The sequence below is a fragment of the Astyanax mexicanus genome, chromosome 1, assembly GCF_023375975.1.
Source record: "Astyanax mexicanus isolate ESR-SI-001 chromosome 1, AstMex3_surface, whole genome shotgun sequence".
In the NCBI taxonomy this organism is placed as follows: Eukaryota; Metazoa; Chordata; class Actinopteri; order Characiformes; family Acestrorhamphidae; genus Astyanax; species Astyanax mexicanus.
In genome coordinates, this window is record NC_064408.1 from 111,882,620 (window position 1) to 111,909,858 (window position 27,239).

A 27,239-nucleotide genomic window follows, 5' to 3' on the forward strand; every position below is an offset into this window, starting at 1 on the left:
CCCTGAGGGTTTAATCACAGACCCCGAATGCTGTTCCACTGCACAGAGCAAGGCTGGGTCACAGACTGGGGAGTGTGTTTGTGTGTATGTGTGTGTGTGTGTTATCTCTAGAGAATGGAAAGTTTTCCAGGTGGCTTTTGTTAGCTGCATGTCTACCCACAAAAAGTTTTTACCTTGAGAAGAAACAAATGCAAGTAAGAAAAAGAAAGAGAAATACCACCATAGATTCATGGCTTATTAATTACAGGTGTAAGAAAATATTGCTATATCGGTGTATTGCAATATTATTACAGTGTTTTGCAACATGGTATTCTTTTGCAATAACACAATATTGATTTTTAATTAACACGTTTAATTAACATGTAATTATTGGTTTCAGACAGGGGTTCATTGTGTGTTATGTTTACACACTGACCCATAGAAAGCAGATCCCACAGTTCTAATTGGATAAAAAGTAAACCCTTATTGTACCTGCTACATGTCGAGTATAAATGAACTGTGATTAATCACACTTCTTGGAAAGCTGAGTTCCATTTCACTACTAACCACAACCAGGCCTGATTACTGCCAAACCTGTAGAATCAAGAAATCACTTAAATAGAACCTTTCTGACAACATGAAGCAGATAAAATATCCCAAAAATCAACACATTATGCCCCAATCTGAAGAAATTCAAAAACAGGTGAGAAAACAAAGTCATTAATCGTCTATCAGCCTGGAAAAGGTTCATTTAAGTCATTTTAAGGCTTTGGGACTGCAGTGGACACATTAAGAGCTATTGTTCACAAATCAAGAAACCATGAAACTCTGGTGAACCTTCCCAGGAGTGACCGTCCTACCAAAATTACTCCGAAAGGGCAAGGACAACTCATCCAGGAGGTCACAAAAGACCCCAGAACAACATTTAAAGAACTGCAGGTCTCACTTTAGCCTTGGTTAAGGTCAGTGTTAATGATTCGATATAAGATAAGATAGAAACGTGTCAAACATGGTCTCCATGGGTTAGTTCCAAGACAAAAAACACTGCTGACCAAAAAGAACACAACGGCCCGTCTCACATTTACCAAAAAAAAAACATCATGATGATCCTCAGGACTTTGGGTAAATAATCTTTGGAAACTTTTTAGAAGGTGTGTGTTCTGTTACATCTGGTGTAATACTAACACATCATTTTTAGAAAAGAGCATCATACTGAATGTAAAACATAGTGGTGGTAGTATGTTGGTCTGGGGCTGCTTTGCTCTGCTTTTCAGGACCTGGACAACTTGCTGTAATAGATGTAACCAGGAATTCTGCTGTTTATCAGACAATCCTGAAGGTTAATGTCCGGCCATCGGTTTGTGACCTCAAGCTCAGGTGTGCTTGGGTTCTGCAACAGGACAATGATCCAAAGCAGACAAACAAGTCCACTTCTGAATGGCTTAAAAAGCATTAGACTTCTCATGTCATGTCTGGCTGCTCTGGCGAATCCTATTCTCCTGGCAGTTCTTTTCTATATATAGTAGATTATACAAGCTATGTACTTACAGTCAAACACCTTGAACGTAAGTGAATACTTGCGGACATGCTGTGTATCAGCTGTTTACAGCCTCAGACTGTGTATGTGTGTTTGTGGCTGGGGGTGAAGGAGTGTATTGTTTATCAGGCAGCATCTTCCACAATGAATCAGATCACTGAGGCTTAGTTTAGCCTGCTGATCCTTTTGTCTGAATATGATTATTGTTGATTGATTTGAAGTTCAGTGCTGTAGCAGTGCTGTTGAATCCCAGGTTGCTAGGAATTTGCTACGGTTGCACAGAAAACAACATGAAACGATTAAAACCTTATTCTGTAAGACTAAACAATAGCAGCCATGAGTAAAGCCAGTGTTTTGACCAATGTCCTGAAGTGTATAACTGAAACTGAAGGCTTGTTTGTGACAGAACTGTGTGTGGGTGTGTGTGAGTGCATGTATCTGTAGTTTGGAAAGAATGCAGAATATACACATCCTTCGTGTTCTGAGAGAAGGCTTTTGTCTGTCCATTGCGCGCTGGGACAATGTTGTGATTGGGACATGAGTGTGCTGTGTGTGTCGGGGGGGGGGGGGGGGGGGGGGGGGGTGTGTTTTGACTTGTTTGATCCACAGAGCCAGATCATAGAAGTGAGAGAGACAGAGTATATATATATATATTGGAGCAGCCTGGTGGTCAATCTTCATTAATTGCACATTTCACCAGTAAGCAGATTTTGCTCAAAATATTGCAATGCACACAACATTATGGGTGACATACCAGGTCTATGACCAAGACAGCAAGTCTTTGTAATGTATCAAGAGCCACGGTATCCAGGGTAATGTCTGCATACCATCAAGAAGGACCAACCACATCCAACAGGATTAACTGTGGATGCTGTAAGAGGAAGCTGTCTGAAAGGGATGTTCGGGTGCTAACCCAGATTGTATCCCAAAAATATAAAACCAGGGCTGCCCAAATCATGGCAGAATTCAATGTGAACCTCAGCTCTCCTGTTTCCACCAGAACTGTCCGTCAGGAAAATAAATTATTGTGGTCTAAAACCAGGTGTTTCAGTTTCATTGTCCAACCCCTGTAGATATATTTATTATAATTATTCACTACTATTCACATTTTGTATGTAGTAAATGCAGTTAATCACAAAAGAAACAGTGCCCTTTGCTTTTTCCTTTCATTTATTTATTTACTTGTGCTTTTCATTGTTTCATTGTGTAGGTAAGTAGGTAAATGGATTAGTGGTGTCATAACATCACTTTTTATTGTCAGTTTTTAAATGCTTGATCATTCACACATTCTTCAATGTTCTTCAGTAAACTAAAGGTCAAAAACTCCTAAGGGAATCAGTTGTCTGTTCTGATAATTAGAGATCAGTTCCATTCACTACAGCCCATCTAATTTACATTCAAGTAAACAACAGACTTTGAATTCTTACAGCCAAAAGTGACATTTGTGTGTGTAAGTGTGTGTGGTTAGTTGGGAGTTCATGGTTTTCTCAGCACAATGACCGTTGAGACAGTTGACACAGAACTTTGGCACATGAACAATTCTGCTGTAAATGCCATTGTTCTACACACAGTCTGGTCTTGTGTTCTCGTGCGTTCATCTTTTCCCCATCAGAGACTCAGTGTTAGACACTATAAATCCTCCATGGAGGTCTCTACATTAACTCTGTCTGTAAAAATGTCTTATATAAATTTTCTGGACAATTGAAACCCCCTTGGTGCTGAAACATGTTGGTACACAGCCAGAGACCACCCGAATATCATCTTATCAACAGAAGTGTGTTCAACTAAGCGATAAAAATATTAAGGTATAAACATATAAAAGTTATGATGGTATAGAGACATGCTGACAAATATTTATTGTATATTATTGAATATAAATTGTAATTTTATAATTGAAAAAGTGCAAAGTACTAGTAGTTTCTAATAAAGTGGCACATGAGAGGATGTACAAAGCAGGTGTTTCTAATAAAGTGGCCAGTGAGTGGATGTACAAAGTAGGTGTTTCTAATAAAGTGGCCAGTGAGTGGATGTACAAAGTAGGTGTTTCTAATAAAGTGGCCAGTGAGTGGATATACAAAGTAGGTGTTTCTAATAAAGTGGCCAGTGAGTGGATGTACAAAGTAGGTGTTTCTAATAAAGTGGCACATGAGAGGATGAGAGGTGTTTCTAATAAAGTGGCCATTGCGTGGAAGAACAAGGAAGGTGTTTCTAATAAAGTGGCCAATTAGTAGACGTACAAAGTAGGTGTTTCTAATAAAGTGACCCGTAAGAAGATGTACAAAGTAGGTGTTTCTAATAAAGTGGCCAGTGAGTGGATGTACAAAGTAGTTGTTTCTAATAAAGTGGCCAGTGTGTGAAAGCAAACGGTAGGTGTTTGTGAGTGTAAATGACTGAATATGAGAAATGCATTATGAAGGATATTGAAACAGTCACACAAATATTTATAATCAAATATACAGAATCTGCTGAGAATGTGCTTTAAGGCATAATTAGGAACAGCAGTGCAGCAGAAATGAAAATAATCTTGTGTGTGTTTCTGTTTCTGTTTTACAGCTCCAATAAAGATAACCCGAAGAGCAACTCTGTAAATCTGACTTTAAACGTTGTAGCAAGAGCGGAAGTGGACATCAGAGGGTGAGTAGACATCATCCGTCTTCTGCCTCTTTCTGTCTTTGATTCTCTATCCTTGCTTATCCTCTATAATATTCAGTTTAGCATCACTGTTTAAAAAACTGTTTTTTAAGAAATGCTTACTGTAGGAGAAGGGCAAAAATCTAGCTTAGCTTTTGCATTATAAATATAACTCATTCACCATATCCAAGGGGCACATTGTTTACTATGTGTTAGAATTGTGATGTGAATCTCCATAAGGATTCAAAAGAAGAAGATGCTTGATGCATCTATGCTTGATGGTGCAAAATTTTGTTGAGTGTATAACTGAGTTAACGTATTTTTCGCGCTATAAGGTGCACCTACAATCCTTTAATTTTTAAAAAAATCATCAGGGCACCTTTAATCTGGTTCGTCTTATGTGTAAATTTTACCAGACAGGTTGTAAGGGGCTGGAGCAGCATTAGCATTAACCGGCAAAACGCTAGCTTTTTAGATGTTCAGAGGTGAGTATCATTGGACTGTAGCTGCTGCTAACCCCGCCTAGCACTGCTGGAGCAGCATTGGCATTACCTGCTAACCGCACTAAGCACTAGTTAGCTCTTTCTGAGTGTTACTGTGTTAAAACAAAGTACATGAGAGGAACCGCTTGCTAATATCGCCCCGTCTTACCGGACCACTCATTTCATACAACTGCCACCATGCTTCACAGTAATTTGGATTTGATGTAGGTGTTGCTTGGTGAACTGTAGATGAGCATTTACATTTAGCTTGAATTGCATTGTGGTACTTAGTTTTGCATTGCGATATCTTGTACAGATGTTTAAGGATTTAAGGATCTTAAGTTTTTTCTCTCTCTCTGTCAAATGATATTCTTTACTCGACAACAGAGAGTTCTGGTCATATTTACAAACAAATCATTGTCCTTTTGCGTGATATATTACATAATTTATTGATTTATATCTGTGTACGTCTGATTTCTTTTCCTCCTCTCTGTTTCTGTCTTTATTCCAGCGTTTCTCTCCCTGCTCAAGTAGTTCTTCCGTTCCCTCGCTGGGAGCCCAAGGAGAAACCAGTTAGGGAGGACGACATTGGCCCTCAGGTCCAGCATATCTACGAGGTACAAACAACACACACACACACACACTGGCAGTAGTAGCACAGGAGGAAGTGCATCACATGTGAAAACAATTTGTAAAAAATTTATAAAAGAGTTATACACTGAAATGCCAAAAGTCATAGCACAGCAGTATGAAGATTGACTATAAAATCTCACTTCAGGGGATGGCTTAGGAATGCCCACACCTGTTAGGTGTATCCTTGTGTGTGAGGATGAACCTGCCCGTGTGCTCATGGCAAGGCGATGACATGAATTTTAATAGTTTTGGCGACACATTGGATTGGACATTTTTCCACTTTTTTCCATTTTTTTCAGCATTTAACATTCCTCAATCCAGTGGAATGTGTGAATTGGGAATATGTCCAGAACGCATTACCAACCACAGTGGACAGAACAGTGGATGGTAATGATCATGACCGGTAGCATCTGGCTAGAATTGTAAACCATGTCCATGTGAACAGAGAAGTGATTTTGATGGGCATTAATCCCATTCCCATTCAATGCAGGAAACCCCGCACTCATATTCCACACGTCAGTGCAGCATTTTTTAGCATCCATGGAATGTGGCAAAAGTCCTGGGACAAAATATTAAGATTTAATATACAGAGTTCATGACAAACTGAGTAGAGGAAACATTTTTATTGTAAACATAAAGCTTGGTTGTAAAGTCGTTTGTACATTGTCTATATTTTGTATAATAAATAGCATCAAAATAATAAAATCAGGTCAAAAATAATTTTCTAGGGTGCCGAGTGGTTCAGTGGTCTAATGCGCTGCCACTAAGAGTGGGAGGTCGCAGGTTCAGATCCCGTTCATGTAGCTTGCTATCAGCTACCAGCTACCCTCCGGGTGGGTAGATGGCGCTCTCTCCCCATCAAGGTAATAGAAGGTAAAAACATCTTTAGATAGGGCCTAAAGGAGGTCAAAGGGAAATAATGGGATAGAGGAGTGAAGGAGGGGAAGAAGGAAATGAGGTTAGAAACTAACTACTTCTAACCTCATTTCCTTCTTCCCCTCCTTCACTCCTCTATCCCATTATTTCCCTTTGACCTCCTTTATCTAAAGATCTAAAGATGTTTTTACCTTCTATCACTTTTGTACTTTACTATTGTAAGTCGATTTGGACAAAGGCGTCTGCCGAATGTAATGTAATGATGTAATGTAATGTAACAGGTGGTGCTGGGCGGCACAAGGCGTCTGTAAGCGGATGTATCGGAACCGAGTCGCTGCGCTTTCCCCAGAACGAGCTAGACGCTCAGGCAATGATGCATCAGTAGCAGCTTAAAAAAAAAAGGGGTTATTGACTTCACACGTGTCGGAGGAGGCGTGTGCTCTCCCGCACCCTCCTAGGGTCGCAGGTGCCACTGGTGATGGGGACACAAAGGGGTGGGACAATTGGAATGCCAAAATTGTGAGAAAAAATGGGAAAAATCTGAAATTTAAAAAAATCTGAGGTCAGAGATACTGTACACACTCTCAATACAGACACACTACCCATGGCATCATTAATAACTGGTGCTATAGAGTCCTGTAATCCTGTTACCTGGGAGCAGATGTCAGTAATTGAAAAGAGAAAGAGAAAGCGGAGGAGACAGGGGAGCTCATCTTTCTCTCCAAACCAGATTTCAATTTGACAGGCCACTTGATTTCAGCTTAACCTTTGATGAGAGATAAAAAAAAAGCTCTACAGCAAACACAGGGACTGTACAGCATCAGACACACACTTCAAAAGTGCGCCCGTGGTCACGGATTATTTCTCTCATTGCTTGTTTGTCTTTGAAAACAGAGTCGACCTCTTTTTAACTGAGAAAAGAGCTGCAGTGAGCGTGGCCTGTCCTGCAGCTAATAATTGTTTTAATTGGCTGTAATGTTAGCCAGACGCTGTTTGGCAGCCTCGTGTCAGCATTTGGAGTGTGAGCGTGTTTTGCTTAGCCAGGTTGCATTCCGTTCTGAGCAGAGCCGGATGCTCCGAATGATCTCAGCTCGGCTGAACCGACTTTAGCACAGCGCAGTTTAATACCTGTCTGCTGCTGTTCACTATATTAGACTAGCCTCTCTGTAGGTTTGCAGTGTCTTGTGTTACTTAGTAGATGTGATGGTCATTTATTCCATAGTCATAATTTTAATATCTGTTTACTTGAACAAATATTGTCTGAAATCCAGAGACAGTGAATATTATAAAAGCTTGTATTAGACTTAGTATTCGATAAACTAATACATAATGTGTTGTAAGCATCTCTTCTAATCCAAAGTAACATTCAGCTGCTTTAAGTTGCATCCATTGCTGACACAGTAGCAAATCCTCCAACAGCTTATCAAGTCCCAGTAAGACAGGGGTGTCCAAACTGCGGCCCGTTTCCTTTTTTGAAGCGGCCCGCGAGGGATTTTAGAAATAGAATGAAAGTTGGCCCGCTGTTAAGCAGGATTTTATAATGTGAGTTGGAAGTTTGAACGCTAGGTTTCAGAAACGGGCCAAAGAGTCGGAGAGGGTGCACATTTCTAGCGCAGAAAAACGGGCCAAAGAATCAAAAAGTCGAGAGGGTGCGCAGCTCTAGTGCAGAAAAGCGGTGCAAAAGAGTCTAAAAGCGGAGAGAGTGCGCATTTTTTAGCGCTGAAAAACGGGCCAAAGAGTCTAAAAGCAGAGAGAGAGTGCGAATTTCTAGCGCAGAAAAACGGGCTAAAGAGTCTAAAAGCAGAGAGGGTGTGCATTTCTAGTGCAGAAAAAAACAGAAAAATCTTAGTTTACACAACACTGTCAAAGATAAAGAGAGTAAGCCACGTAAAATGGTGTGTAAATGAAATAATCAGGAAAAAAGTATTATTTAAAGTGGTATATTTCATTATTTGTTTTATTACAGAGTCTGTGGCCCGTGACTTCCAATTATATTTCTCCTTCTGGCCCCCAACAAAAAAAGTTTGGACACCCCTGCTGTAAGAAGTTCTGCCAATAGAATAGGACTTTCTGGAGCAGAGGAACAACATAAACAATTTTGCCACTATACCGAATACCAAGGGTGGTCTAGAGACCTAGGAAGCCCCCAGCATTAAACTGTGGAGCAGAGGAACTGAGTTGGGAATTAAGGCATGAGGTGGGGTGATGCTCATCAACATTCTGACCTCACTAATGTTCTTGTCCCTGAAGGCAGTCAAATCCTCACAGCAATGCTCCAAAATCAAGTAGATAGCCTTCCCTGGACAGAAGAGACAGTTACTCCAACAAAAGCAACATAAACCCTTTTTTCATTTCCCTAAAAAAACTATTTGTTAATTTAGTGTACGTTTCAAATGAAACAAACGTAAACATTTTGTGTTAAAATTCAGGAGTATTTTAACACAGATTTATTATCATCTGAATGTTTTGTATGCATTATTATAACATTTTAATATAAAACGTATTTTTTAAATGTTTGGTTGTTGCGTTTTATGTAAGTTTGCTAGGAAAAGCCAACTTACTGTTGTTTGTAATCTTTTTCTTCTTCTCCTTTTTATTATTATTCTATTCACGTTTTTTTAAAAAGCTACTTCTCCCACAGCTTTCAACTTGGAAATGCAGAATGTTTCAGGATCTTAGGAACTACGAAATTATGTTGCTAGTGCTTTTTGGAGCAATACGTGGTACGGATTTTGTACAATGGACGTTTTTAGTATTTTACATTTCTGGAAATTTCTGGAAATGTCTGAGAATTTGTTAAAAAATGTGCAATTGTTACACTTTAAAATACCAAATGAAACATTAAAAATGAAATATGAAGTACTCACAGCTAACTAATTATATTTTCTGTCATTTTTCTCCTCCCCTCTCTGACACTGTGCACACAAACAGTTACACAACAAAGGTCCTAGTTCATTGAGTGGTACAGTTCTGGAGGTGGGCTGGCCCAGTCGTCATAGAGAGGAGCACCTGCTCTACGCTATGCAGATCATCACTGATGGACCAATCCGATGCCATGCCAATGGCACCCTCAATCCTATGGAGTTGGAGGTAACATAGACATGAATGCTTTCACATCCTATCCTCACACACACTGAAACATAAGTGAGAGTGTTATAGTTCAATGTTGTAGTTCATATTCAAATTTAACCTCCATAATTAATCCAGTATTGGTAGTAAACACTCAGACATTGGTGGACAAGGGCAGTGAGAACACAGGCCCAGAATGGTGGGCAGCTCTTTCTCAAGGTGCTCTCCTTCATCCCGTTACATTCACTATTCATTAAGGATGTAACGATACACTCTGTTCACGATTTGATTCGATTCACGATACTGAGTTCACGATTCAATTTTATTGCGATATTTTAAACAAATGTGAATTAAGGAATTTTACGAGTGCCGCTTCTTTGGAAAATTTGGAAAATAACCAACTAAACTAAACCCAAAATACTAACAAAAATGTAATCTAACGAATTTTAAAAGCTAAAAATAATACTCAACACAGTAGAAAAAAAAAAATTACCAAAAAACGCAAATATCCCCACTCACCGGCCGACAACAAGCTATAAGCTAGCTGCCACCACAATTAACAAAGAGAACAAGACAAATTCCAAGTGCAAGAAATAATATTTATAAATAAAAAGAAAGGAAATTGGGAAATAACCAACTAAATAAATCTGTGTATTGTTTGTTCATTTGATATTCAATTGAGAATCATAATCGGAAAATTAAAAATCAGAAAAATAATTATTTTATTGTTTTTTAATTTTTAAATATAATGCAAAAAAAACAAATAATGACTTGTATTTTCTGTTTTTTATTTGATCCAAACAAAAATGGGGAATAAAAAAAAAACAGATCAGAGGACAAACTTGATTTAGATTTTTTTTACCAGCATCTTATTTGTATTATCGATACGATGTATCGTTACATCCCTACTATTACCAGCTGTGAAAGCTATCCCAATATTTGCCAGTCTAGGGGACTGAATTGGAAACCTTCTGGCCCCAAGTCCACTGCTTTAACCTTTAGGCCATGTTAGTTCTGAAACCTCATGCTGTAGCTTTGATAATGTGGTGGTTTCTAATTATGTATATGATCATGATGCTGATCGACAAAACATCTGGTACAAACTTTGTATCCATAAACACATGGTTGCAGGTTCAAATCCCTTTATTAAATCAACAGCCTTCCACTCTACTGAGTTGCTGCATGTCAAAAACAATGTGATGGCTTTTATTATGAGGCTAATTTTAAAAAGGTCCAGTTCTATATAAAATCCAAAAGTGGTTCTTCTGTGGCATCTGCCAGAAATAGCGTTTGCACAAAGATTTCACAAGCTTATCATGATTATCTTCACTAATCAGAAGAGTTTAATGATCTTGTGACATTAGGAAATGCTGTTGTACTCTGCTAATGAAAGGCTAATAGCTTTTTAGCAGTTGTGATTAAACTACCCTATTAGGCACTGAAACTTTCTCCCAGTGGGGGAGGTGAAGGCTGAGATGTAGGAGGAGGGAGGAGGGTCTGGTTCCGGACCAGTCAAGGCCAGACTAAATGTCCCCACCATTCTTGGGGCAACAGGGGGTCCAGCTGCCCCTTTAAACAAAATTATCTCCAGCTGCCGGAAACATGTCTTTTTTTTTTTCTTATCATGATGTCGTGAACTCCTTCTCCCTTGCTGTATATCTTATTCATGAACTCGCAGTTTTACTCTTACTCTTGTTAAATCCAGCTTCTACAGTCCCTATAGTTTTGGTTTCCACCAAACCTGTACCAGAGGAGTACAGAGCAAAGAACACAGAGCAAAGAACAAAACCAACCAATAAATATATGTACATAGATAAATATATGCAAGAAACTGTCACCACCATGCTTTACATTTAAGAGTGTGTTTGCTGAGAAATGGACCGTGTTAAATTTGTGCCATACTCTCACCACAAAACCCCAGCTGTTACAGCTTCCTTCTTCCACACAGATATTAATATTAATATTGGTGACTGGGGCACAAAGTGATTTTGGTCTGAGGAGGAACAAATAATGAATCATAGAGGGGTTGTTTAGCTCCTGGGGCTATTTTTTGAGCTATTTTATCTTGTTCGAACCAACAGAAAAGCTACTGTACCAATGCACCAATCATATATTATTTTAGGGAAAGCCTATGGGAGGAATTAGTCTCATCATCACACTGCATAGCAGTAGACTGGATAGAACATCCATACAGACTCAACTGGATCACAGTTGAAAGGAGCTACAAGGGACATAATAAAGATAAATTTGTATATCCAGTGAGTCCGTTTTTCTTAACATCACATGGACGATGGACGAACTCGGAATGTGTGCAGTGTTTACATAAACACTATATAAATAAAGCAGCTTCACCTCACAAATTACAGTACTTAAAGAAGCTGCTAATACCTTGTTGGTGCAACACACCACTGGACTCATTCAGAGGTCTTGTAGAGTGTGTTGATTTGGTGACAAACGAAGGACCGACAGCTTATTATAATTATTTATAGATTATAATTAGGGTTGTTAATGTTAAAATGTTAACGCATGCAATACATTTGGAATCAGCAGCGCTTTATTAGTTTTTAAACGCAATTAATTTTGCAACCTAGTTTGACCCCAACTTCCGCCGTAATCTGCCCCGTCCCTACCCAACACATGGAGTGGTTCGCTTGTGGTAAGAATGTGATCTGGTCTCAACCTGACACAGCTATTAAATATACTTCTTTTAAATTGAGCAGTTTAATCTGACATATTAGCCAGATAATATACTGCTTTGAACAAACGCTGTCTCTGCTGCTTCATGCTGTTTATACATTAAGCGTGAGGTATGTGCAGCCTTCACTGCTCGCACTGTTGCGACTCCGGTTAATACATCTGCGCTGCACGTCCCATTGAAAACACTGCATTTAAAAGCGCAGCAACAAATTTGTGTGTTAAGCAGCTCTGTGTTAAGCAGCTTTGTGGAACGTGGAACACCGAATCTTCTTGCTATATTTACTTCCTTGCTCCTGTGCCTGACGGCTCTGACCAATCAGAGGAGACAATGTGCTCACATGGTTGATTGGTGCACATTTTGGTGCGTTAGGTTTATAACTCTCTGAAAATAAAAACCAAACAGAGGTAGAAACTCTCCAAATAAACAAACTTATCAACTGATCCGGACCATAGAAATCAACTACAGTTGTAAAAACGCCCTTTAATACTCAGCAAACTAAGTTCTAATCCAGAAATCCTTACAACCAAGCTGAGATGTTTAAAATAGTCAATTCAAATTATCACGCATTCTTTATTGCAGAGCACCATGTTGGCTTTATGCCCCCTCAAACATACAAGTGTATACTAGTATTTTAGTTGATGACACTAATATAAATATAATTTCATTTTACATTTCTTACATTCATTCTTTTATTTACATTTAAATATCCACTTGTTCTTAAGAAGAACAAGTGCGATTAATCACAGTTAATCACTAGTTATAATGTTTAAGTCACAATATTTTGGCTACTCTGTGTAAGAAATATGAAAATTAGTGAATTTCCAGTGTCTAGTCACTGGTTATAAAGTGCAATAAGTGTTTAAGCATGTGTTATGGACTGTCTGTTCACACTGTGCTCTGAGCTTTAAAGCTTGTTCATCTTGACCTTGAAGCGGCTTAATTACAACTTCAGAGGAGAGCGAAGAGCCACTCATTGACTTTGATCTGATCACACCCACACACGAACGTGTGTTGCCCAGATGACGTTGCGCAGGCCATCCCTTAATATGTGTCTTGCTGACACTGCTTGCTTCAAAAAAGTGTTCCTGCATACATTACCCAGAAATCCCTGCAATTCACATAAACAAGTGACAAAGTCTGCAGTCCAGGACAAAAGCAATTACGCTAGCATGTCCTTTGAGTTTGCGGTTGTACCAACAGATGTCTCTTAATCCTTTGAAGTGTTTGATGTTGTCTCTCTCTCTCTTTCTCTTTCTCTCTCTCTCTCTCTCTCTCTCTCTCTCTCAGACCTCCACTCTACAGGACACTCCAGAGCTTTTGGGTTTTCTGCGCAACAGCAGCAGCCCAACCCGTCGCAGACGATCTGTCAGCAGCACTCAGAGCTACAGTAGCAAAACACTGGTATACACACGCACTCACTCACATACAAGTTCTACAACCAATTCCTACATTCATATGAAAAGATGCCTCAGAGCTTTTCATACTACTGTATTTCTTTTTCTCATTTTTGATTTTATACAGTATACAATTAAAAAGCATATACAATCATATACAAACAGCCTTATGGAAGAATTGGTACTTTTTGCATCCAAGCTTTCCCTAAATTTGCAGTGCATTTGAGTAGAATTCACTTTTACACCACTGCCACAAACACACACATCATATCTTTGAGCTTTCCCTCATAGGCTGCTGTACACATGCATTTGTTGACAAGCTTAAAGATACAGAGCCATCACTGAAAGTGAGAGCACTGCACACTGTGAGTTAGACAGTTCTTATGAGAGCTTTTAGTGCTCCACTAGAGTTACGTAGTGCAATATCAGCGTTTTGGCACAGAGTGGCTCCCTATTCTCCCTTTTACAGTGAGTGAACCTGATTTTATCAACATGATTTTACAGGTGATATATATATATATATATATATATATATATATATATATATATATATATATATATATATATATATATATATATAAGATAAAATTGCTACACTGTTAAAGCACAGTTGCTTTAACATAGTCATGGTTAAAGAGGTTGAGGAAACACACACACACACACACACACACACACAAATCACAAGGATTCCCACAGCCTGGGAACTGTCATTTAAGTATGACATGTTGACTGTTAAGTTCAGGTTGACTTATGGGGACCTCTGGGGTTCATTTCATCTGTAAATCTCAAAAAACAGACATTCACTGCTCACACTGTGCCTTCTGAAGCTACCTCCATAAGGAATGCTGTGTGTGTTGGTGTGTGTATGGGTCTGCATCTTTGCACCAGCTGCTGCTGATAAGTATACTGTCAGGCACATGTTCAGAAATGATAAAGCCAAAGGTCAAATGCATGCATACACACACACACACACACACACACACAGAAACACACGTATACATGTTTATGATACTGTAAGGGCGTTTTCACACCAGCACTATTTGGTCCAGCTAAAACGAACTCTGGTCCGTTTGTAACTTTAGTGCGGTTCGATTGAGCAGGTGTGTAAACAGTGCGGATCAATACAACCGGACCGAGACCAGCTACAGGAGGTGTTCTCGGTCCGGTACCAAACGAACTCTGGAGCGGTTCGCTTGTGGTGAGAACGTGATCCGGTCTCGATCGGATCCAGCTATTAAATATAAGCCATTTATTTGAGCTAAACTGTTGATAAAGCAAGCACAGTTTAAACTGATATATATTAGCCAGATAACGCTAATTACCACAGCTGTGAACAAACACTGTGTCCATGCACGAGCCGTCTGCTCCCGTGTCAGACAGCTCTGACCAATCAGAGGACACAGGCTGCTCGTGTGGTTTATTGATGCGCATTTTGGTGCGTTTACATTTATGCCTATGTGAAACCAGACCGAACAGAGCGAGAAAACGCTCCAAGTAAACGAACTCATTAACTGATTCGGACCAGAGAAACGAACTACAGGTGTGAAAGGTGCAGTGCTGGAACAGATCCGGGATGCCAGGTCATGTGCTCAAATGTGTTTTTAACATTACGCAACAAACATTTTTCAACCAAACAAGCAGTTTTGGTTTTGGTTTTGGGTATGTGTGTTGCTCACATCATGTCTGTCTCTCTCTCTGTCCATCATTTCTAAATGCGCAGAACTGCTCCAATATCCACTGCCTGATGCTGAAGTGCATTGTGGGCCGTTTGGATCGAGGACAGAGTGCAGTGGTCAAAGTGAGGTCAAGACTCTGGGCTCAAACCTTTTTACAGGTAACACACAGTAACACACTCTCTGTATGTGTTTGTTTCTCTATTTTCACAACCTTACAACAGTTACAATGGAGTGAATCTCCAAATAGGACACAGCTTCTTTTTCTTTTTGTAAAATCTTAGGTAAACCTGATTTATGTTCGGAAGTACTTTGCTTTTATATATATATATATTAGGAATACATATATAATATTATAAATATATAAAGGAATCATAGGGCATCTCACGATACGATATCATGACAATTTGTTGCCCATGATGAAATCACAATACTGTGATTCTTCAATACTCGATATATATCGCAGGACAATTTGGCATCTGTGTTACCGAAGATTATAAATTATACTCCTAAATAAATAAATACCAGGAATTTTGGAATTACAGGTGTCAGGATCACAGAATTACACAACCAATATTATTCACTGTAGGTTTAATTAATTCATTTGATTATAGCGCCACCATTTGGAGTAATGAAGCAGTAAATTGAATTAGTCACATTAAGGGGTGAGTCTTATGTGATATGAGTTTAGAGCGCATGTTAATTGATAATGTATCACATACTAAATGACATACAGCAATACCAATATTTTGTCCCACCTCTAATATATTAAAATTAGTTTTTTAAATGTACGTAATCTTACAAAAAAGTCTGAACTCTAAACCTAAATCAGACCAAATCAGGTGATTCTGTTTCACCAGAGCAGAAACAAGACAGGGAGCCGCTACACCACATGTTCACACACTTTACTCAGACCTCCACAACAGCAGCCTCTTTTTGCCAACACACATAAACGCACCATCGCCCTCTGTTCTCGCTTTCTCTGACAGCTCAACCCCATTTATTATTATCATAGCTCAGATCTACACAAAACACCAGGTCCCTTTTTAGCTTTTCATTCACTGTTCCTCTGATTAAATGTCCTGCATGTCACACTTTTGAAAATGTGTGCATTAACTCTGTGAGTTATGCTCGTGTCAAGAGGCAGCGGGAAATCTGTGTTATGTTTAGAATGAAGGAACTGGATTCCTCTTTGTTTGGCCCAGTTGGAACACTGCTGCCCTGATGTTATCTTGATGTTATCCTGGTGTAGTTCAGCTAAAAGCCGAGGGACTTTTCACTCCATCATTTAGAGCGTGATGAAAGGTAGATGTCAGGAGTTGTGTATCTTCACTGCTTCTCTCATGTCTACACTTCTCTCCTCTTTCCTGAATGCTATTATTAATGAGCTTGTATTGTTGAGGTTTACCATAATAAGTTTTCCAACATAAAACTTAAGGAGTACCGTATTTCATTGACTATAAGGCGCAATGTATTATAAGGCGCACCATAAATTAACATCTATTTTCTGATTTATTTCTTTATGCATAAGGCACATTGCATTATAAGGTGCATTTTAAGCGACAGGGGTGTCGCCATGTATTCCTTTTAATGGGGCAGCTGGGGATAGCTCCTAAGTAAACAAAACTGTAATTCTTAAAAAAAAAGTCAAACGAGTGATGGATGTTAATCTACACAGACTTTTCTACTGAAAACTGTTTATTTGGGTGAATAGAGCACATTTATTTACAGTAAGCTTAGATTTCCAGTATTTTATCGCAGTTAGCAGCAATGATCGTCACAGTGAAAGAGCTAGTGATGCAGTTAGCGGCTAATGCTAACATTGCTCCAGCCTTGGTCCTGGAGAAACTTCCCTAAAATTCCTGTATAACACTACTTTACTGCTCCTCAATACCTGACTGGTAAAATTCATACATAAGGCACACCTAATTATAAGGCACACTGTCGATTCTTGGGAAAATTAAAGGATTTTAAATGCGCCTTATAGTGCTTTAAATTACGGTAATGGGTTTTAGAATGTCTTTGCTCATTTGTGGACCCGTTAAACTTCAAACCACTGATTCCACTCAGTCAAATATTCAGCATGTCAAATTGTTTAAGTTGTTTAATATAGGGTCTACTGGTACACCTAAAACAAATCAGTGCCATACATATTGCCAAAAGTGTGTGCTGTTGCTTGTAATAATTACCATATAGACTAAATATGTTAAGACTAGATGAAAGTGAAAACAGAAAAAAAAGAAACAATTACCTACCTAATTACCATTTTGCAACCTATAGTTTAATGAAAAAAGTCTGCTTCGAGAACTCTCTTTGAGGCCAAACACCACTAAGCTGTTTAAAAACTCCAGCAGCACTGCTGTGCCAGATCTAGGACAATACACATTACCCATAACCCACCTCCAAAATAATAGCTTCTCTGTGAAAGGGTGAAAGTAGGATAATAAATATGAAATGAAGAGAAAATGAAGAGAATGGAGTATAGAAAGTTCAGACTGGACTGTTTATACACTCTCAGTGTTTATTTTAGAGGTTTGTAAAGCTTTTATGAAAACAACATTCCCATATTTCATGGCTGTCCTTCTGTCCCTGCGCACATAATGGAGTGTTTTACCCAAAAACATTCACTCTGAAGAAGAGAAGGTGATGTTAGCCATTGCCTCATACTGAGAACATGCTGAAAAGAGTCTTTTAGTCTGCTCTCTTCGTCTTACCCTGCTGACTCTCGGCTTAATGAGGCTTAACCTTGTCTCACCAAAACCCTTTAATCTTATCTTTACTGGAGACACCAGCCAAAAACTGACCTGTGTGTGTTTAAGTGCGTTTGAGGTGATGATGTGAAGATATCTCCTGGTTTGGGGGAAGTGTTTAAGTCTTTGTTTTGGTCCTCTTTTGACCGTTTGTTTATATACTATTCATGCTGGAATTATTGTTTTCCATGTACTTGTTTTTCATTGTATTGTAGAGAGACTGTATTTTTAGATTTTTTTTTTTTATTATTTTACCTTGTAAAGAAAATGATTTGCCCAAAGGCCTTCAAGAAAAGAAAAGGCAAGACGTGTGGGAATATATCTATGCATAAAAAATATGCATTAAAAGTTCAGCAATAATTACTTAAAAAAGGGTTATGTTACAAAGGTCAGGTCTCACAGACATTTTGCAGTCAATGACACTAAGAGCAGTTCAGACCACCCTCTGCTCTGTAGGTTATTATTTCATTATCACCATATTATGTTTTTGCTAAGTAAAACAATTGTACTACAGAATGGACAATTTATTTATTTTAAAATTAAGTATCCAGATTTATAATCATCATAAATCACTGTGTATGTGTATGTCAAAAGCAACATCAAAAGGAATTGGTTATATGTTTCATATTTTCAAAATTTTCATGTTGTAATCCTATAGGTAGGTGTCATATATTGGACACTTTTGTACAATATATGGATAATGCCACAATATGGCATACAAAGGCTTCACCTGCTGCACAATAAAAATAATCAGAGATGCTACTTTTGGGTAGTGTACCTCTTGGTGAGAAATTACTGACTGTTAGACATTAGCCATTTTTTTATTTATTTTTTTTGCAATGAGTGTATTTGAAATCTAGCAGATACCGTAACTGTGTGGGATCCTCCAGGCTTTATAAATCCTACGTATATATATATATTTTTATTCCATTAATAAGCCTGACAAGCCCTTATATAGGTTCCGCTTGAGTTAATCTAATGTTTTACTCTTTGCAGAGGCGGAATGACCAGTATCTGCTGAACTCCACTGTGGCCTTTCAAGTCACAGGCATGCCGTATCGCATCAAGCCGCACACACTCCCCCAGCAGAGTAATTCGGTGAGCAGTAATGAGGGTGTGTGGGTGTGTGACATTGAGAGGAGGGGCAGGAAATCAAGAAATGCAGGGAATGGGTCTGTGAGAGAGGGAAACCAAAGAATGGGTTGGGGGGTTGAGTTGAATAAACACTTCGGAAGGGTCTGGCCTGCTTGGCTTGGGATAAGAAGGTGAGGTGGATTAAGGGGTCATGCATGAGGTTATAAATCCCTTTTCTCAGGCCCGAATTGTAAGATTTAAAACACTTGAACTTTGATTACATAGTATTGAAAAAAAGATATAGTTCTATATTATAGTTTAAAAAGAAAAAGAAATAAAAAACATGAAGAAACAGGATAGTTGGTGTGGCATACTGATGGTTCCAGTCAAAATGCTTATGTAAAACTTGCCTACATGGAACATGGGCTAAATGGGTTTCAGATGAGAATAAGGGTGCTTGTACACATACAGGTGCATCTAAAAAATTGAAATCATTGAAAAGTTAATTTATTTTAGAAATTTAGCAGATGACAGGTCTCTCCAAACCATCACTGACCATCAGTAAATTTCGCATTTTATTTGTAAATCAATGAACCAGAGTCTGGAGGAAGAGTGGAGAGACACACAGTCCAAACTGCTTGAGGAATAGTGAGAAGTTTCCACCAATCAGTGATGGTTTAGCGAGACATGTCATCTGCTGGTGTTGATCCACTGTGTTTTATCAAGTCCAAAGTCAATGGAGTGCTTTCCTAGAAAATCTTACAGCACTTCATGCTTCCCTCTGCTGATGACTTTTATGGAGAAGCAGATTTCATTTTCCAGCAGGACTTGGCATACTGCCCACATTGCCAAAAGTACCAAATGTTTTACATTTCACATTTTGAACTAAATTTCTAAAATAACATAACTTTTCAATGATTTCTGATTTATTCAGATTTTTTTTAGATGCAGCCTGTATAGTTGGGCTTCCCAATTAGGCTTCATTATTAAAGCCCCTCTTGGGTCCCATCTAGGCTCCATTTATATTGTACAGCTAATATAGGACCCTGATGGATGTATATAAGTGAGGACAATAAGCACCCCTTGGACACAACTATCTGGTACCCATTTGGGCTGCCCATATAGGTCCTACATGGGCAAGGTATTAGTTAGTTCCTTTGATTGTGACTATTATTTTTATGAGGTCAAATGTTATAAAGTTTGTCAGGTGTTTATCTGGTTGGTACACCCTGACATTAAGACTGTTAAGAATCAAATGACAGCTTGTTAAATTTTTGTTTATTTGGGTATATTGCCATTATTATGGTCATATTTTCGAAATTATAACTTTACAACCTCTATAACTCTATCTGTATGTGTTGGAATAGATCGGCACATTCGTGGTGTGGGCGATTCCTGATGTGTCCTTTGCTATTCCTCTGTGGGTGATTATTCTGGCCATCCTACTGGGACTGTTGGTTTTGGCAATACTAACCCTGGCTATGTGGAAGGTAAGATGTCCACATTCACACACATGCATACACTTTTACTGTAGGTACCTTTTTCAATGGGTGTAAATAATGTGAAAACAATCAATAGAGGATCTTGCTTGAAAAGTGCAAGAAAGACACACACTGGTTAAAAAAGTACACTAAATATATGAATATTGGGTTTTACTAATAATGCATTTGAAAGGTTTTTCCATCAAATGCTATAGCGGAGATAATGGCTGTGTGAGTATATGGGTGCATTCAGCAACAAGAGCATTAGTGAGGTCAGGATGTTGGAGCTCATCCCAAAAGTTGGGATTTTGGGGGGTTCTTTATACTACTCTAGCCCACACCTGGCATTAGCCAATAGATGTATGTTTATCAGCTCCAGAAAGTCCTATTCTATTGGCAGAACCTCTCTACAGGGACTAGACAAGCTGTATGGGTGCAATTGCACATCTGTGTCAGCAGTAAATGCAACGTAGAGAAGGGGTATTCACAAACATTTGAACATATTGTGAATATTGGTTGTGTCCTAATGCACGGATAGTCTTTTAGCCGTTATTTATTGATGAGCAATTAAACCTGAAAAAGACCTAAAAGACTGTTTCACTTCTTCTTCTTCAGAGAAATAAGGAAAGAGATTTAAACCAAGTGCTAGCTGTCTAGACTCAGACTGCGTGTTCATAAAATGTGAAATGTGTCCTCAGCCACGTCTCTGCTTCAGTGAAAAAAGCAAAACAAAGGATTTCCAATGGGCTAGAAAGGCAGAGATGCCTGCAAGAGATAGACAGTCTGAACGAGGGCAGGAGGGTATGGTGAAGAAAGAGGATAGGAAAGAGAAAGGAGGGGAAGTACAGTACAGCAGGACGAGGGGGTAAAACTGGTAAATGAGATTAAGAGAGGGTGGTTGAGCCGGGGGGCCTGAGGGAGAGAGTGAGAGAGTACTATTGCAGACTGAGAATAAATGAGTCATGTTGATTTTATCAGTGTTTTGTCTACAGCATAGTTCTCAGGCTCTTGATTGGGTGGGTCTCCGTGGAGGGGGTTAAATGAATTGGTTAGCTTGAATACACTCTGTGACCTAACACATTCTTATCCGTACATACAGAACGCTCAAAAATGCTTTAACATTTAATTTAATTATAGAGAGTGGATAAATGTAACTGAATTGTGTTTTCTCAGCATAAAAATATATATTTTTGGAACGACACGAAACCCATGTGTGACAAAAGTCAATTAACCAATTAAATTTTGACCATGTCAAATTTTTGTACTTGTTTGTCCAACTAAATTTTAATTTAAAAATACTGTTACATTTGAACAGTTCCCATATTAGGAAATTATGGCATAATCCTGTATTAGTGCAGAATTCAGCCAACAGTCACATTCAGTGACAGATAAAGTTGTAACTTGCTCTTGCAGCCTTCAACACTGAGACCAGGCCAGCATAATTTGATTTAAATTGCAAATAAATTATTGGGGAAGGTATCATCGGCGTAAAAGACTACACAGTGGTGAAGGACAAAAGGACGAAGACACATACAGTATGCAAATACATGTAGATGGTGACAGCAGCCAATCTGTGACCAATGAAATTGCTGTGGGAGTAGGCATGACCAATCATATCATGCCTTGTGTGTGGATGTTTAAACAAAATTGTGTCATACCAATATTCTCATTTATGTAAAACCAACACCTATTTTTGGAGTGTTTGTGTGCACCAGTGCTGTTGAGGATAATAAAAAACTTTAAATTGGGCACATAACACTGAAACAAAGCAACTGAAAAATAGCTACTTTTATAGGCCATTCTCTGTTACATTTTTTGATGACAGCCACACACAGCATCATATTTTACATTAAACACTCATTAAACCCTACTAACCCTAATACTGATACTACTGACTGTAGAATATTAGTACTTAAGTGCTCATTTCCAACCTAACGTCATTTATAGCAAATACCGGACTTGTTTCATTGGGTATATTTATTATTTGGCTCCCTCTTTTGGTAGATAGTGGAACTGCAGACACTACCGAAAGCCCTGGCGCATTCTGGGTAAATAGGAACTGGTTATGCATTTTCCGCGTGGGATGCTAAATAGAAAGTGTGCTCTCACTGCCCTGCTGTTATAACCTGGATTATAGAACGGTATTATAATAAGGGGTGATTTGAAAAAAAAAATCTAAAAAAAAGAGCCCTCCACTGTTAAACTATAGTATCAGTATACTGATAGACCTGTTCCACATTTGTGGCAGGGTGTTTAAGGCTCAGAGTGAATACTTCAAACAATGCAAAACATATATTAAGTAGAAAATAAAACATAATCATCAAATATCTACAGATAGCTTTATTAATTCAAATTTTGAGGTTGCTGTCTGAATATTATACAAGCTTTACATCTAGACATGAATTTATCAAGTAGTCATAATTACACTTACAATAATTTTAACACAAATAAAAACAAGCAAAACCAAGTAATAACAACCCAATTTTCATTGTTGTAGCTTGAAAGAGAATCTTCTAAGTTGTTTGAAAAAAACCTAAAAATGGTGCAAACAAAAATAGAAACCGTATCTGCATTATCTCCGAAAACAAACAAAATCATTTGCATTATGGAATGAAAGAAGCAAAGGTGCACACCTTCATTGTTTTTTTGGAACCAATAAAATGATCTGGGATGTGTTTTGAAATAAGAAATTGATATGCAAGCGTAATAGCACAATTATTATCCATAAGATTGCCTAAAACACATCAAAACCAAACGTTTTGTTTGAAAAACCTGAACATAATCTAACTTTAAAGTCCTCCATCCCTCTCCTTACTTAAACAGACACTTTTATGCTGAAACTGCGATATTCTGTAACTTTTTAAAAGTAAATTTCTTTATTTATACTGATTAAATTCATCTCTACAAACACTGGCTTTACTTTAAACCTCTGCGAGTGCAAACGTCCTGTTAACCTCTGGCAGGAGCACATCTGTGGAAGCGTTTAAAAGGAGACAGAAACGAATATATCAAAAATATGAGCCACAGACTGAGATCTACTCCTTTTTTTCTGATCCTCAAGTGTTTTATCATTCCTTCTTTCTCTCCCTCAGTGCGGGTTCTTTGACCGAGCACGGCCGCCCAAAGATGACGACGTCTCGGACCGAGAGCAGCTGACGGCCGAGAAGTCCACAGAGGCGTGATCGAGAGAGAATACAGAGTAAACGCTGGAAGACAAACAGATGAAGACAGATGCAGAGGGGAGCTTCGCTGGAGGGTTGTAGTACGTGGCAAAGAGACTGCGTCCTGAATCGAACATCCAAACCTCCAAATGAACTAAAGCTCCCAAAATGCACTGGGATCTGTGAGCTGGACCACAGTGCTATTCATGCAAAAACCTTATCTACCGCAGGCTGAGCTGCAATGAGGCGCTTCACTGTAATCTCTCTACTACAGCGGGACTGGAATTTCAGGGGGATCGAACAAAAGAGAGAGACGCCGAGATCCCGACCCTTTGCCAAAGACAATCACTGTAAGCGCTGAGACTCAACAGTACAAGGCCTTCATTGCTGGAAAAAGAGATTTTTTTTATACACTACACATTTCTGACTTTAAACTGTTTTAACACTGCTGTTGTTTCTGTGAGCTTCAGCAACTCTGAATAAACAAAACCCTCTCTGAGTGCCTTCAAAACTCCAGAAAAAAGAGCACGTGAACGATTTTAAATTATGATTCAATATCCCCCCCCCCAACCCAAATACTGTCGGTCAGATGAGACATGTTTGATGTAGGAATGTGGATTATCTATGGATTGTATTTAGAATCTAGTAATCTACCCATTATTGTAATGACAATCAATTTTAATTCACAAACAATGAGATCAGATGTTTTAAGTATGTTTTAATGTAATTTATAGAATTCTTCTGGTGTGGGATTTCTTCCTTTAAGTGACAAATACAGAAACCCATTTAAAAATCCATGCCTAAGTGATTTAATGCTAGTAATTATGACAGCCCTTTTTATAATTACGTTTAACTACGTCCAAAGTTTGTCTCTTGGTTTGTTTAAACCTATAAAGCTGATGTCACTAACAAGTAGCAGAAGCTTATACCCCACCACTGAGAACTGTGTAAACTACATGCCTAAGGCCTCTGTCAATTAGGTTAAGTAATTTCAAATTCAGTCATCTCATGTGGCCAAATATGTATATAATTTAATCTATAAAACAGCATCTCCAGAAACAGTAGTAGAAGCCATCCAACTAAAGAAATGAACCTGTGATACCGAACATGAAACATGTCTCGCCTGATATGGGACACCTTTGGGGAAAATGACTTGAAAATGGCACATAGAGTTTTTGATATTTTTTTGGCATTATTATTAATGTCAAAATAAGGATAATGAATACCACAATATAGACCACTAAAGCTGTGTCGTCACTCTGTAGATAGTGCCATGTCAGTATTAGTGACTCTGGGTTTAAGATGGATTTTTGAATGTCAGAAATTAACCAGGATTTTGGAAACTTGCAGATGTTGCTCCTTATGGAAAACAAAAATGATATCGGACCACCTAAACCATAAGGTCATTAATATGTTGAAATATAAATTCTGCTTTATGTGAGAGAACATACTGCTGTACTCTGAACTGACATCATAGGAGTCCCAAACTCACTAAAATACACCAAAGAAGTGGGCAGGCTTTGTGAAAATGTTTTTTATAGTAGAATAATTTGAGTATTGAGCTTGAGTGTTTTATTCAACTTGTGGCTTTGTTTCCATATGCAGAGAGTTAGCCTGCCTGTAGCACAAATAAAGCAATAATCATATTTTATACCCAGTAGAAAAAGTGTAATTTTGAGGCTCTAGTAGCATTTAGGAGGGAAATGTACAAAGATCAGAAAGTATCAGGTTGCCACATAACCATGGCAATTTTAGAACATTTTATTTATTACCACCATTCAAAAATTTAGCTTAGACACAGAATTTTTAACACACACTCACTGTAACTTTAGTTACAGCATGTATTCTTCTGTTTATCAGCTATTCCCATCGGATTTGCAGGAGTGGTCCATGAATAGATATAAATAAGTGCAATATTGCGACATTTTTGAGTTGCTGAATCATTTGTACACTGGCTCTGTTTTGTTTTTAACTTGAGGTTCAGGTTGTTCTGTATATAGCGTTTAAAGAGTATTATTTGTTTAAGCTGTGTGACTGATGTAGACACCACTCTGTCAGTGTACAAAGGGAACATCATTTTCACCATTGTTATCTTTCAGTCATCATTTCAGTGTATATAGCATTCAAGTCTTCACTTTTGTTTCATGCTTTGAGGAGACATTCTCATAAAATAAAAAAATAAAATAAAATGTAATGTAATTATAAGGTAAATTCTAAGTCACCAAAGCAACCTTCAGTCATATGTTGTCGTAAGAGGCATAGCCAACATGGAGTTATGTGGACTAATGTGGTGATATTTCAACAAATCTAGAATTCACAGGGCATCCCCAAACTATCCCTTTAAGCTCTTATTGAGGACCTTTGTTAAAGTTGAAAGAAGCTTTGTTTACTGCCTAATGTAATGTTCAGCTCTGTACTGAGTCAAATTTAAAGATCTGTTGTCAGCCTCAAATAAATTCTGTACATGAGAGTTTGAGTTTTGTGTTGTTTGTCGTTGAAGTTGTTGGACAAATGTAATGGTTAATTAGGTAGAGTACTGTGCCAGACACCATCCTTCATTTATTTCTGTTTCAGTTCAGGAGATATAAATCACTCCTAGTGATGATCCAGTGGTGGCTCAGAGGTTAGAACACCAGTCCATCGATGGCAAGTGACTGTATATACCAAACTGTATGTCAGTGTTAAAGTCAGAGGCCAAATTCCATCTGGTGTATGTGCTTGTGTTGTCTGGTCTAGTGTGATGTTGGTCAGCTGATGTAATGTAGCTGGGTTACTGCCCTTTTCTTTGGATATATTGGCTGTGTCTCAATTCAGGGGCTGCATCCTTCAAAGGACTCATTTGAAGGCTGATTACGTCACCGCGGTGCGACTAGGCTGTCCCATTTTGAAGACTCCTTCGAATGCGGCTGACTAATGCAGCCTTCTTTTCCTCGGAAGGGTGTGCATCGGGTGTATCCTTCACAGCCTACAGTATCCCAAGATTCATTGCCTGCCGGCTTATTTCAGCACGAAAAGGGCGGAGTCAGCAGAGGAGTCGGCTGTATTATGTAGTATATGTAGTTTATAGATTTATAAATACTTAGATATAGATATTATAAATATTATTTATATTATATAATTTATATTATTTAGTTTATATATATATATAGTATTCATATATATATATATATATATATATAATACATAATACTATTATATATATATATATATATATATATATATATATATATATATATATATATATATATATATATATATATATATATATATATAACATAATACTTGATTCTAATTTATTCTCTTTTTTACAACTTCATTTCAAAAGCACTTTTATTTGTTTATGTTCAGTTCCACCCGTTCACATTTAAAATATTTAAGTAACTGCACAGTTAATTAACCTGGACTTAATTAATTTGGTATTTTGTGGTCTGAAGCAAAACGAGAATAAAAATCTCTGCCTCATTTCTCAGCTCTGACTTTGGTTGTAGGTTGTAGAAAACCGGAAATTGATAATATCTCATCAATATCTACACATTTTAGCCGTGTCCCCGGATTTTCACTCAGTCCTGTTACCCAATCACATTGCCCCTTCAAAAACATGTGGAACATTCCACAAGTCAGAAAAAATGCATCTTCCGCTTAGAAATCTTGTTATGAGATTTGCCAATACACGTTAAATTTATTAGTTAAATATAAGCTATGAATAAGATTCACTGTTGAAAAAAGAAGTTTTAAAAAATGAAGTTTAATTTGGAAGAGTTTCTGCAAGCAAAAGGCACCCGTGCGGCGGAATGGGCCATT

At 38.1% G+C, this 27,239-nt stretch overlaps 1 protein-coding gene across 1 annotated transcript in view; it reads left to right on the forward strand.

The window, feature by feature from the left end:
• Positions 1-25,908, forward strand: part of itga8 (integrin, alpha 8) — a 168,864-nt gene extending 142,956 nt beyond the window's left edge. Inside the window, exons 23-30 of the mRNA XM_007242178.4 lie at positions 4,070-4,150; positions 5,141-5,246; positions 9,070-9,228; positions 13,193-13,306; positions 15,020-15,133; positions 18,719-18,820; positions 20,164-20,286; positions 23,370-25,908. Of these exons, the coding sequence (XP_007242240.3) occupies positions 4,070-4,150; positions 5,141-5,246; positions 9,070-9,228; positions 13,193-13,306; positions 15,020-15,133; positions 18,719-18,820; positions 20,164-20,286; positions 23,370-23,459 (889 nt within the window). The 3' untranslated portion in view covers positions 23,460-25,908. The remainder of the gene's footprint in view (positions 1-4,069; positions 4,151-5,140; positions 5,247-9,069; positions 9,229-13,192; positions 13,307-15,019; positions 15,134-18,718; positions 18,821-20,163; positions 20,287-23,369) is intronic.
• Positions 25,909-27,239: the final 1,331 nt, after the last annotated feature.